This window comes from Triturus cristatus, chromosome 1_2, assembly GCF_964204655.1.
Source record: "Triturus cristatus chromosome 1_2, aTriCri1.1, whole genome shotgun sequence".
In the NCBI taxonomy this organism is placed as follows: domain Eukaryota; kingdom Metazoa; phylum Chordata; class Amphibia; order Caudata; family Salamandridae; genus Triturus; species Triturus cristatus.
In genome coordinates this window covers 903,382,346-903,395,631 of record NC_140580.1, presented here as the reverse complement: position 1 = coordinate 903,395,631, position 13,286 = coordinate 903,382,346, and the positions used below count along the sequence as shown (strand labels likewise).

At 44.3% G+C, this 13,286-nt stretch overlaps 1 protein-coding gene across 1 annotated transcript in view; it reads right to left on the bottom strand.

Moving 5' to 3' along the window:
- Positions 1-13,286, bottom strand: part of C1QTNF12 (C1q and TNF related 12) — a 154,933-nt gene that overhangs the window by 50,514 nt on the left and 91,133 nt on the right. Inside the window, exon 4 of the mRNA XM_085609620.1 lies at positions 6,700-6,881. Within this exon, the coding sequence (XP_085465746.1) occupies positions 6,700-6,881 (182 nt within the window). The remainder of the gene's footprint in view (positions 1-6,699; positions 6,882-13,286) is intronic.

The following is a 13,286-nucleotide window of genomic DNA, read 5'->3' as shown; positions in this document are numbered from 1 at the left end:
AGTAACTACATGTCTCACAAAAGAAGTAACCATTATGCCTGTATCAACATGGCTGATTTTCACCTAACAACAAAACAAAAAATAGGAATTAAGAAACAGAGCAGTGAACAACGATCATGCAACTGCTCGACTCATCAAAATTAACATTACGTAATTAAATAAAATAATAATAATTCATTAATAACCAGTTTTTCCTTGTTTACGTATATAGAAATGAGGCCATCTGCCATTTTCTTTGTAACCACACTTTGTGTTGCCCCTGCCATTCAGACCGCACTGTACGCAAGGCCACTTCTATTTTGATCGCTGAGACTTTGCCATGATTCCACTAGTCACCTTTTCTTGTCTTAATGTGCTATTGTCAGTGTGATGGGCAGGGCACAAGTCCTAAAAAAAGAAGTGGGGGGACGCTGTCACCGGAAGTGACGTCACAACAGGAATCTCATGAAAAGAAGTGGGGGGACGCTGTCACCGGAAGTGACGTCACAACAGGAATCTCATGAAAAGAAGTGGGGGACGCTGTCACCGGAAGTGACGTCACAACAGGAATCTCATGAGTATTCATATGCCTTTAGATGACGGGGCATTTCACAGCACTGCTACCCCTGGTCTGTTCCTCGATGTCCTTTGCAACCCCCCCTCCCCCCACTCCCCCGAGGGGTGCCCCAGTTGCACAACGAAGTGCTCAAAAGTGCACAAGAATCGATACAGAAGGACACACATTCCAAGCGTTAACCGCCAACGCCTGCTCGCTCCGCCTCCCAATCACTCCAGCCTGCACACACCACCGGTGCCTCTTAAAGTCTCCAATTACAAATATTAGCATATCTTTGGCAATTTACGGGAAACTTCCCTCTCACCCGGGCTCTCTGCTCACACAATGCTGTCCAGCTTTTGGGCAGGGGGGACGGCGTCCACCCGGAAAAACCTGGTAAAATAAGTGGGGGGACGCCGTCCACCCGCGTGGTACCCCGACTCGAGCCCTGGTGATGGGTCTGTCATGGCGTGGGTCCCGTGGTCACTGTGCCGTAGGACCCAAGCTGCATCTCGCTACTGATAACCAACAAGGCTGAAGCCAGCGTGAGGTTGCTTGTTTTCGTAAAGTGGACATGGCCTGGCAGTTCATACTGGACTGTTCCATTGGTGGACTGCAATGGCTAAAACCAAAGGCTGCCAGTGGATGAGACTTTTGCATGCATGCTTTTGTTGCTTCATTTTAACAGCTGAAGACAGCAACAAGTGACTGCCAACAATTAATGGCACAAAAGCCCAAACAAAGTATGCTATGCAGCAATGGACGCTCCATTAAAGTTAACGAAGCCTAGCTGCAGGCCAGAATGAGGCTCAATTCCCGATGTGAATTTCACCCTCTGTGAGCGCCACCCGAGGCGCGCGCGTGCTGGGCGAAGCGCGCGTGCTGTGCCTCCACAAGAACAAGTAGGCTGTCTCTCAGAGTGTCAAACCAGCGGCTGCAGTAAGTGGTCCGCAGTGGGGCGCCTGCCAATCACACGGAGAGGCAGACATTCCGAAGCCATACTTCCATCAGATCGACTTTGTTTACTGTTAGTCTTGGCTACAAACGCCTGGCTTTGGCTTGAAGTGAAATTAAGAGGTAATAGGTAAGAGAAGCCAAAACATGAGTATGGCCAAAACATCACTCCACCAAGCACCCCTCTTCTCCTCCCACAATAATTATTCCAGAAATGTCCCATTTGGGATTAGAAGCAGCCTTTTGTCTCTATGAAGAGCAGAGCCGAAACAAACAGATAGACAGGCAAACATTGGTGGCTGGACAGAAAGACGGGCATGCAAAGGTAAACAGACATAAAGACAGATATTGAAAGACAGTCGTACATACTGACTGCCTGAAACAGAGAAACAACCGTATGACTGGACAGGCAGAGACGGATACCGAAAGGTAAGTGTTCAGTCAGACACAGGTGGCCCCGCATAGGTAGACTGATAGGGAGGCAGGCAAGCAGGTAGATTGACAGACAGGTAGATAGACAGACAGACAGGTAGATAGACAGACAGACAGACAGACAGGCAGGTAGGTAGGTGGGTGGGTGGGTGGGTGGATGGATGGATGGATGGAAGGGTGGGTGGATGGACAGACAGACAGACAACAGCACTAGTTAAGTGAGACACTTCCACCCACATCAGTGCACACTCCACTTCTCCACCACTGATACAGACTCACTCACCACGCACAATGTACACCACACTCAGACTCTCTCAAATTATTTGTTTGTGTTTTTAATGATATTGGTGTAACGCAAAACTAGCCAGCTGGCAGCGTAGAGCTTCACAAATAAATACTGTGCCGCAGAAGAGTGAAATAAACAACAACAGCGAGCAGCGTAGAGGTGGGGCTGTAAGGATCAAGGGAAAGGGAGACACTACTTGTTTAGGTAGTCATGAGGAGCTGAGTCTTCAGGGAAAGGGAGCAGGCCTGGATTTGGTCTTTCTCCCTCAGGTAAGTGACTCTAGATTCTGGGTGTACGTACGCCAGGAGAGGCCTGATTCATTGGTTTTTTTTAGCTGTAGTTACTCTGAGAAGGAGAGAGTTGCTTCTCTTCTCTGTGTCTCTTCAGCCTCCTGCCATGAGTAGTTTATTGTTCAGGCCGAGGGGCAGAGCTCTTTCTGAAGATCTTGGCCTGGTGCCAAGTAACAGGGTAAATGCAAAACCAAAAGAATAAGGGAGCAGACAATTAAGAAAAAAAAATAAGTTCTGAATGTCACTAAGATGCAACTCAAAAATAGCAGAAAAATTGACCGCAGGTCATTGAAATTCTAATAGGTATTCGTATAATTGGACCGCCATCCTTTTAGCTAGTAAAGCTTTAAGTAAGGCTGCACAGGAGAAAGGGCAGTGCTGTGGATGGACCACTTAAGAAAAGAGAGAAAAAAAACCTCAGCTGACATGTAGAGAAAAGACTGTGTGACGTTTAATGGCCAGGCTGACAACAGAGAGCCTGTGGCTGTGTGTGCGGTTGTTTCAGAGCTTGGAGGACTGTAACATCTGGTCACACGGAGCTGGAGAAGTACCTACATTTTGCATTCCATGAAATTTGATGGGAAAGAAGAAGCCAAAGGCTTTGCACACTTAGGGTAGTCCTTTCCTTGGTCAACTTCTCAGGATTCACAATTATAGACCAAAGACGAAGTCTATCTTAGGTCACATGGGGGACTGCTATTATGTGCCACCTGGGTGGATTAAGAACTTTTTAAGGCAGTCCAATAATTACAGCAATATGCAAATTTGTGTCTACGCTATCAGATATCAAAATCCTTGTAATGGTAACAAAAACACTAAACAAAAATCAGGGGAGTGGAACAAGGTTTGGTAGATCCCATGCATACGCATGGCCCCCAAACAGTGGAGTGAGAGCCACCTTTAGCACACAAACCACACTTTATGCACAGCATGTGACTATCTGCTAACTCGCAGACCAGACTGAACTCGAACAGCAAGAGAAAGTGACATCACAGAGAAGAGAGCGAGAATGTGGTGACTAGCAGGTGGATGAGCAAAAGAAACCTAGGAAAGCACCTCCTCTCCTCCCTCCACACACACACACCCACCCACCCTCCAGCTACTGTCAGAAATGATCATACAGTACAAAGCACGACCTCCCCCCTGACTGTCTCTTTTGCCCTCCTCTGCTTCACACAGTTATATTTTAAGGAAATTGTTTTCTTTTTTCTGAATTTGCAGAGATTGAAACGATACCGAGGCACTTGGGAGTCATCCTAGTGTAAGAGCACTGACATGGCTGGAGGTCATAAAACAGGATTACATAAATTGCAGTGGGTGATGTTAAGTGGCTAGTGCTTAAGTAGTGCACGGGTGGGGAATTACCCTATTTTGCACTATAGGGGTGCAAAAATAGCACCCTATTGTAAGGAGTTGCTATTTTAGAAATAAGGATTATTGCTTCACTCTGAGAAATGCCCATAGAGGAAAACCAGGATCAGATGGTTTGCACCCGTTTTCTTCATCATAAAATGAGTGCAAATACCGATTTTTGAACTTGTAAGTTCCTTTAGGGCTCTTCCTGTAAGAAACTGCACAAGGAAATGGCTTACGTGTGCAGAAACAGTAACGCCATGTGTAAAATCTGCTGATAAAAAGTTTCACACATTATTAGGCACACAAAAGTCCCAGTAGGGCGCAAGAACCAACCCGATTCCGTGTGCAGATGGTATTTGTACCTAGGTATTTGTGCACCTGTTATTACTTCGTAACTTAGAATGAGGCCTTAAGCTTTACCTAATTGTCACCCGGCACTGCTTCTCTAAAGTGCACTATTAACTGTTTCATGTCACATTTTCACATTTGCTGCGAAATGCATTTGCTGTTTCACATACATTGAATATGTTTGCAAATTAAATGAATGTTCTTGAATTTCAACCGTAAGGTTTATACATTTGTGGTAGTGCGAAGGTTCGTTAAAATGATATTGTTTTACATTGGCAGACTTAGCACAGGCACCACCACTGATGTTGTGGGCATTGGGCAAGTGACTCTAAACTAAACCAGGTGATGTGCTATTTTCTGACCTTTGCACAATACAGGGCTGTAATTTTTTATGCAGCGCTCCTTTGTGTGATGGACAGTACATCTGGGCCTAAGTTTGCTGAGGTCTCATTGAAGATGCAGTACCATCAAGGTAAATAAAGGTCAGCGTCGAGTAAGAGGGGTTCTCTTTGACAATTTTACTCACTTTATTTACTGTTTAGTGTCATAGAGTAGTTAAAATGGTGAACAGAATGGTGAGGAGTGCTGAAAACTAAAAGCTAACCATTGCATTTCCCAGTTTATATGTTACCGCAGATTATTCTAGCATAACACAATGCAGTAAATAGGCCAGACAGAACTTCTTCAAGCTTAAGCCCAGCCTATGAGAAGAGTTGGCATAAAGCTGCTTCAGTGTCCAGGAAGCACTCTTCAGCATCACAAAGATCGTCAGGATGCAGCCCAGGAAGTCTGGTTGGTGATGCTCATTACTACATTACTTATTTAGTACAGGAGAGCGGGACATGGGTCCGGCTCCATTGCTTGGGAGTGATTTCAGGAGGGTAGGGCATCAGATTCACAGAACTGGCTCTGTACTGGGGAGTTACAATGATACAAGCATCAGCCTTTGACTATTAATGCAATTTCTATGTTTACACAATCTTAACTACATACTTTGGGTGGGTGGAAGGTCCAGCTATATACAATGCATAGATTTTATCCTCAAAATTTGGAAGCCCACACTTCCCATCATAGCATAAACGTTTTGTATCCCATCTTCAATAGAACACTAGCAATTAGGCTGATGACCTCTCCCACTTATCTCTCCCCGAACCAGGTCAGGTGAATTACTCACTTCAGATGAAACAAGAGGCTACGTTTGGTCCTCCCACCAGACAGTGAGAGCCTACAGCTAAACCGACAATCCCCTACAGATGGCAACAGGGATGTCTCTGGGCCAGAGACTAACAGGTGAAGTTAAGCAGTGGAAAAGCACAAGAAATGGAGGGTGGGACAGTTGCAACATGCATATTTCCACTTTGAACTGGTATTTGCTTTGTGTTGCTCCTTGGGATTTGCTGCTGTTTTTGAGGTGCTCTCTGCGCACGGAGCCAGTGACTACCTTCAGCGGGTGAACATCTTCATTATGCGTCAGATCTCCCACGTTGTTATTATGCCCCACAGCAATGAAAAGTTTACAGACGTATGGAAACAGGCAGAAATGAAACCCGATGATCTTCTACTTAAAAACCTCTCTCATTAAAGGCAATTAAATTAATAGCAGGATTGATGCTCCCACAGAGCAGGGTACCACGGGACGAGAGCAGACACCAGAAATGATTGCAGGTAATTTGGGCCTGTTGCATCATGAGCCGCTGCCTCGACAAAGCAAGCGTACTTTTTATTTATTTCATTATTTACGGATTCTAGAAGTACAAAGGCAGTAAACCAACCTCAGAATATTAGCTATATAAATACTCCTCCCAAGGGTGGGGCTAGAACCACCTTTACTTTCCCCTTTCCAGCTGACACGCCCCGCAACACTTACCATGCCGTTCTACCTCCTGGCACGGAGGTCTAAATCTTTTGCTATTGCATCCTTGATTTCAAGCCTGCCCCCTCCCCAAGTGAGAGGCTCTGCTCTCGTTCACATTCCTGTGTTAACTTTAACTCCCCAAAGAGGCACTGCAAATTGCACTTCTCATCACAGTCCTGCTTCCCAGAATAAAGGCCCTGGACCACTTCACTTTCCACAACAAACATCTTACCCCAGCTCAGTGGTTTTGCACCTATCTTCCTTCCTTCTGAGAGGCCTTACATCACTTAAAATTCTCTTACTAGTCCCCCATGAGGACCGTGCACAACATCCAACTCAAATGTTACCTACCAAGTGCGATTTTCTGCACCACTTGTAGTTCGAAGTCCAGCTTCTACCACACAAGACAGAAATCCCTTCTACCTCTTCCTCCCAGCTGATGGCCCTGTACCACCTACAATTCAAGCACTAAAATCCCAGTCACCTACTGCTCATGAATAGCACTTTTATGTCATGCCTGTTTCCAAACATCCAAATGCCCTCATGTCTCGAAGTCTGCACACACTCCTTTAGTTTAGGAGCCCCATCTTACCCTACCTTCCCCACAATGCTATCTTCGTATACTCTAACTCCTCCGACTCACCGTCTGGAAGTTCTGCAGCTCCACCAGGGTCTTTTTATCGACGATAACTGGACCCTTCAGCTTACAGTGGAAGGCTTCTTCCACGCGCCGGTATGGAGACAAGTCCTCAAGAATGGGGAGTAACGGCGGCAATTCGCTGGGCAGCTCCGGTGTGGCGACCAAGGCTCTATGCTCTGCAGCTTCTGACGAAGAAGCAAAACATTGATTACCATTTTCAACAATGCTGCGTCCGTGCTCAACTGCTAGGTTTGCACTCTATAAATACCAATACATACATAAATACATAAAGGGCAGGAGGGGGAAGATTTATCATTTGTCAACAAAGTTGGGTGAAGTCTGGACTCTTTGCATGCCACAGAGGTGGGAAAAGTTTTCCACAACTGCCCGATTTCAATGAGCTGAAGCTGAGCTCATCTACAGTCCGCATACTGGGCTGATATCCATAAAATGCCTAGCCCATGTGTTGCACGGCATCCTGTGGCGTGAATAGCGTTCTGTGGTATGGTTTACAAATTACTCTGTGCTGTTGTGTGCCTGGGGTCAGAGCTAAGAGAGGAAGGGGGCAATGGTGTGTGGGATGGTTTTGGGGGGTGTCTAAAGCATGGGAAATTGCCAGAGAGTGAGTTGTCTAACCAGGTTGGGATCAGAGCAAGTGGACATGCTTAAGGGAGGGTGAGGGGTTATACCAGGTACAGATGCCAAGTGGCAGCAGTCCCTGTGCCCCCCCCCCCATAGTGCCGTGTAGTTCCAAAGGATCTGCACGTTTAGACAGCATAAACTAAGGGTCCAGACTGATTCCAGACACCCCTGAAGGATATGTTAGCCTGTAGACCAGCTAGCTCACAGTGCCACTATGAGCCCCTCTTACCAAGGAGAGAAAAGTTTCTGGCAACTATCGAACATGACAACCCTGATCCCTCAGGGATTGTGGAAACAGAATAGTACTTTTCGCTCAGTCACTCGTGCTCATTTGGTCTCAGAGAGATACACAGAATAAATGGTGGTGGCGTTTTCAATAAGTATTTATTGAACCAGCGTCATTCTAGTATAAAATATGTGTGCTGCAATAACCATGAGACATAAACAGATATATGCAATTATGAGCACCAATAGAGTAAAGAAAAGGTAGAATTCTACCATAGTGCTAAAACAATGAATATATGCAGGCGTATAGAAACATGTAACAATGTGTACTCCTACAATGCGAACCCTAACTAGATGTACCTAAATCTTCCTATCATGTATGTTGGTGTATAGTCAAGAATCCCCTTAGGATAGAGATAGAGCCAACCCATTACCTGATGTGGGAGAGCGAAGGTGTCTGCGTGCAGGGACCTCAGCATCTCGCCTCAGCGTGTCAGCATGGAAGTCTTTTTCTCCTCTCCCGGCCCAGTGATGATGTAGCATTTAGATACCCGAAAGATACCCTCAGGGGTTCTACCTATAAGTGTACTATGGGCATGTCGGGTAAGGATGACGACAGAGGTGACCCTTATACAGAGTTATTATACAGAAGATGGTAATCCTGCTGTGATACTGAGAATCCTCATGCATAATACATGAGGCTAGTTTTCAGAGAAAAAACACACAACAGTCATGTAGCACCTGACTTGATAAAAGGTCTGCGCCAGACCCATTAAGTAGAACAATGGTAGGACAGATGTAGGTAAACGGTTGTGTAACTACCTAGGCCTATATTGGGGTACATCGGGGTTCATAACAATAGCAATGAAGGAAATGTTTTCTAGTCAGGCCTAAAGCAGAGGTTGGTTCCATGCTCAATGAGACCTGTCACTATGCTTACCTGGAGTGTTGGAGACCTTCATTGTATTTCTGAGATGACAACTACATGTGATTCAGTCTAAGACCTTTATAAATAAATGTACAGTTGATGGGGATACTGAAGAACAGAAGTCTTTGCTTATTAATAAAAGGTGAAGCTTTTTTAAACCTTTGGGATGAGGTGACATTACAGGATCTTTACAAAGCAGCAGCAATTCTACTTTGTCTTGACCCAGGATGGTAGGTTATCGGTGGCTTTCAGCTTGTGGCTTAGTAAGGACTAGTTGCTTACCGAGGTTGTTAGTCAAGCTGCCCTGCGAACTATATCTCTAAATCTCTATAGGTTACTGGGCTTCTTTATTTCATCATGGCTTTTAATGGTAAAAGGACACTCCACAACAGGGTTGACATCATTTTTTGAATTGCAGGAGGGTTGGGGAAGTTCTAATGTATATGCAGATGTTGCTTCAGATGATAGGAGCATAGATGGAGGAGACCTGTTTTCTGCTTTTCTCTTTTTACTTCTGGTGTACAGCAGCCTGTCATTTGGCTTATTGTTACCAATGCTTTCGAAAATAAAAAGAGTGGGCGTTGACTCAAACTAGAGGAGAATGACTCTCTTACCTCAAGCTATTGGCTGCTTAATGTATTATTCTCTCTTATTAAGTGCTTACATTGCAATGCATGAGGGACTAGTTTTCATCTCAGTGATGCACTCAATGACCACTCATTAAATTCTTTACCTCATAAATGGATCCCATACAGAAATGAATTGTTTTTGTTTTGTATTTTCACTGCAGGTGGCTGTTGAAATGGTTTAGTCAGGACTCAAAATGCATCCATATCTATTGGCTTTACACGTGTTTGTTTGCAGTATTGCCATTTCCCACGAGAATTTTGTACTTTAATTAGCAGGTGAAAGATTGAAGGACTTTGCTTCTGTAAATGATTTATTTTAAATCGTACACACACTGTGAACTTCACAAACCTTTAAAAGTAAGCGGGAGAACACTGTTGCCAAGCTAACTTATAGCAAGAAAATTATTTGTGAAATTCTCCAACAAAAAGCTGAGTATATGAAGATATGCTAACTTCACAACTTTAGTAGCTTGGTAAAGGGTAATAGTAGTGCATTCTGGAAAACTTTGTTTGTGGAACTGTCGTTGCCCACAGCCATACTTGTAATTAAATAGAGTCAACAACAGCAACAGGGTAAATGGCCCAAATATCAACAACAACAGGGTAAATTACCTAAATCTGACAAGCACACTGTTAACAGGGTATTATTTTATGTATTTCTGTTATGTTTGTTATTGCATAGAACCAATGGGAAAACATTTGTGATCACATGAAGAGCTCACACGGTACTTGAGCAATCATAGAGGTGGAAGGGTAGAGCTATTAGAGCAGGTGGAAGTAAGACTGGATGAGAGGAGTGAGTTACTAAATTTGTGACTTTGCTGAGAGGCACTGTGGGATGAGGAGAGGAGAGTAACTCTTTTCAGGGGAAGATGAGGGAGGAGTTTGAGGGTTGGCTAGAGGGAGTTTCATAGTTTTGGGGCCCAGAAGATTTCTCGGATGTTTTTTTCTTTTTTGTTTTGCATTGTATCTCTGGATGAGTGAGATTTACTTCTTGTAGTGAGACTTCAGTCTGATACAATGAGTTTCACAATGACGTAGGTTGGTTTTTGTTTGGGATTGACCTTGTTGATGACACAAGTAGGCTTGAAGGGGACAAAAAATGGAAGTGGAATACAGCAAAAGTTAATTAAGATAGAAGCTGTTTTTCTATTGTGCCGTGGTATTTTAGCACTTGTGAAAAGGGGCTGAGGAAAGAATAGCTGAGCGGATAATAGAGCATGTACCATGGAGGTGAAAGAGGGCAAAGCCTTATACTCTGACGGAGAAGGCAGTTTGTATTAGGTATCCCTTTATTTTGTGAAGAAGGTTTAGTTGTAAGTAGGACTCCGAGCTTTTCAAGCAGTGCATGTCTTAAATGAAGGTGCTAGGGAGCCCATATTGAAGTCTAGTGACTTTGTGTAGGGAATTGTGCGAAAAAGAGGCCATCTAGCGCTATCCTGATGAGCTATACTTGAAAGGGGTAACTAGTTGATATCATAATTCTCTAAGCAACAGCAGATATCAAACTAAGGGACTATCTGAAACTTAAAACAGTAGTGTGCAAAGTTGCAAAGGAAGCGAATTGTAGCTCCACTCCGCTTGTTGGAAATTTAAATTTGTGACCTAAAAAGAAACCTTTGTATTAGTTTGAAACCATTCCCTCTGCCATGAGATGCAGCTGGTAGATTACTGCTCTCGACAGCTGTTCCCTAGATCTCTCACCATTACAGGTCATCACCCTCCTCCGGGCAAAGCCAAGTGCAATTCTACAAGCTTCCCTATTATCTTTGTCATCCTTAGATCTCAGGCCCTACCTTACACTCTGCCCCTGCCTGTCTATTGCCGTACCCTCAATGGCTATTTCCAATTGGGAGACAGCCTGCAGCTGGACATCAGCCAAGTGTGTTGACCACAGGCAGGGTGAACTTTGCCGCAGCAAAGTCAGAAACTTTTATTTTCTTTGCTGGAGGTGTTTCTCACCCAATTTCACAGGAGAAAAAAAATCTTCACTCACCCTTACTTGAAGACCCAAACAACATTATCAAACAAGCGACTTAATACCCAACCTGACATAATGAAATTATGCAGTTTACTGGAATCTAAAATTGGGGTGGGTGCACATTTTTAATGTTCACCTGTGCAATCTGGCATTGTCGGAAAATGTTGCCCCTTTGAAGATGCACAAAATGTTCTCTCTTCACCTCAGGCGGGCGAGGGTTTACATCACCCCTTCTCTTTCTAAGTCCCACAGGACTTCTTGCTCCGGGAAACTGTCTTTCCGCTGCCACTCTGGGCTTCCAGCCTTGGCTGGCAGCATGGAGACAGAACAGATACTGCTCGCTGACTGCAACCCGGACACTTCTGGCATAAGAGAAGGGAAAGCACGAGGCCCTTAAGAAACCAGGCAGTCGTCGCCTACAGAGAGGGCTGATTGCAGCGTTTCCTTGGCAGTGGGGCTGTTCCTGCAGCCACCACACTCGGCCCCTTTTTCACGTCAGTTCCCCAAAATCCAGGGGGTGGCAGAAGTGACATCACTTAAGCATCACTTGACATGAAGCAACATCAAATGATCTTTGACGTCCGATGACCTCGCAATAAAAAATTATGTCACGGAAAGTGACATTATTAAAGTAAAACTAGCAAGTACAGGATTAATAACAACAGAAACCACTACTAAAGCTGATTATTGTCTTATGTTTTGTTACGTACTACATATTACAACATATATTAACTAGTGTGCTTCTATAAAAGACTAGGAGCACAGACTTGATATGCCAGGGCTCAGCTGTCATCTACACAGATTCAACAATCTTATGCTTAACATAGTCATAAGCAAGTAGACACTAAAATGCACAAGCATACCCCAAATGCCCAAGCGACCCTTAAATAGCCATGCATGAACATCATATGGTCAACCACCGCCAACATATCCTGAGTTATAGTCTGATGATATCAAGTGTAGCTGCATATGCCATGTGCAGTCTCTAGGATGACTAAATCAATCCAGGTCACTAAGAACACTGTCTCCAGTCCAGAACCTTTTACCTACAAATCATTGTTTTCATATGTGCTAATCTAATTAGTTCAATGGAAGCGAAGCAAGGCTACAACACCCAAAATGCATTAGGAGATCATATTGTCCATAATGACTTGGAAGGCGGTAGTCACCTTAGGAAATTTATAAGCACCTTAATAGTTACAGTATAGCTACATAGTCCCTTCACATGCTCATGATGGTTAGGTATAGCAGCAAATGTCTGTGCATTCTTACCATAAATAAGCATGTACTTGACTGCTGAGTGCTGGCACCACATGTGCAAATATAGCCTGAATCACAAATGACAACCTATTTGTGTATGGATTTAGCCCAGTGCCTAATTTGTAAACAAAGAAGTGCCAGGGCTCTGTCAGGAAGCCACTGCAGCTTGCAGCACACATTGCCCCTGCTATGCTGCCTATAATAGTGACAACACACCTACTAACCATCACACTTCTCGAAGCGTGACAATTCAGACTATTTCAGGCCCGAAAGCTATAGGAATGCTTTGGGCAGCAGGTAAGATTCATTTATAATGTATACTGAATTACTAATCAACTGTTGTGGTCATCTCGAAATTATCCAGACAGCACCACCTTGTTTCAGACTGTCACAAGCCCTGGTGTTGACAATTAAGTGCCAGTGCCGGGCATCGGAAACCACCGGCTCAAATACAGCACTGGTTTAGCCTTCAATGCTTTAAGTGCATCCCCCCATATATTGTTTACAGCCTCAGATGTCAAGTGCAATATTCTGCATGCACATTTTTTTTGTCTCAAAGGCCCAGTGCAGTCTCACGTAGTGTAGAACCTGGGACATATATTGTAAATTAGCAATACTTCAGCACTTTGCCAGCCCTCTTGGGTTTTCTTTTCCAAATCATTGGGTGTGCTTGTGCAATTGGCCTTGCTAAAGCAAGCCAGGACTACAAATCCCTTGTGCACATTTTATTTCTATGAAATCCCAGGATTGACACGTGGTGCCCTGCCATCGTTGAACAATCCAGCAAGTCAAACGCTCTGAGGCCATTACTGGGCTATGCAAAATCATACCTATATCCGGCTGTGCAAAATCAGAAGACCCCATTCTTTCCTGTGCATAATCTACACAGAAAAGGTGGTGTGGCCTGGGAGGCATATAAAGCAGT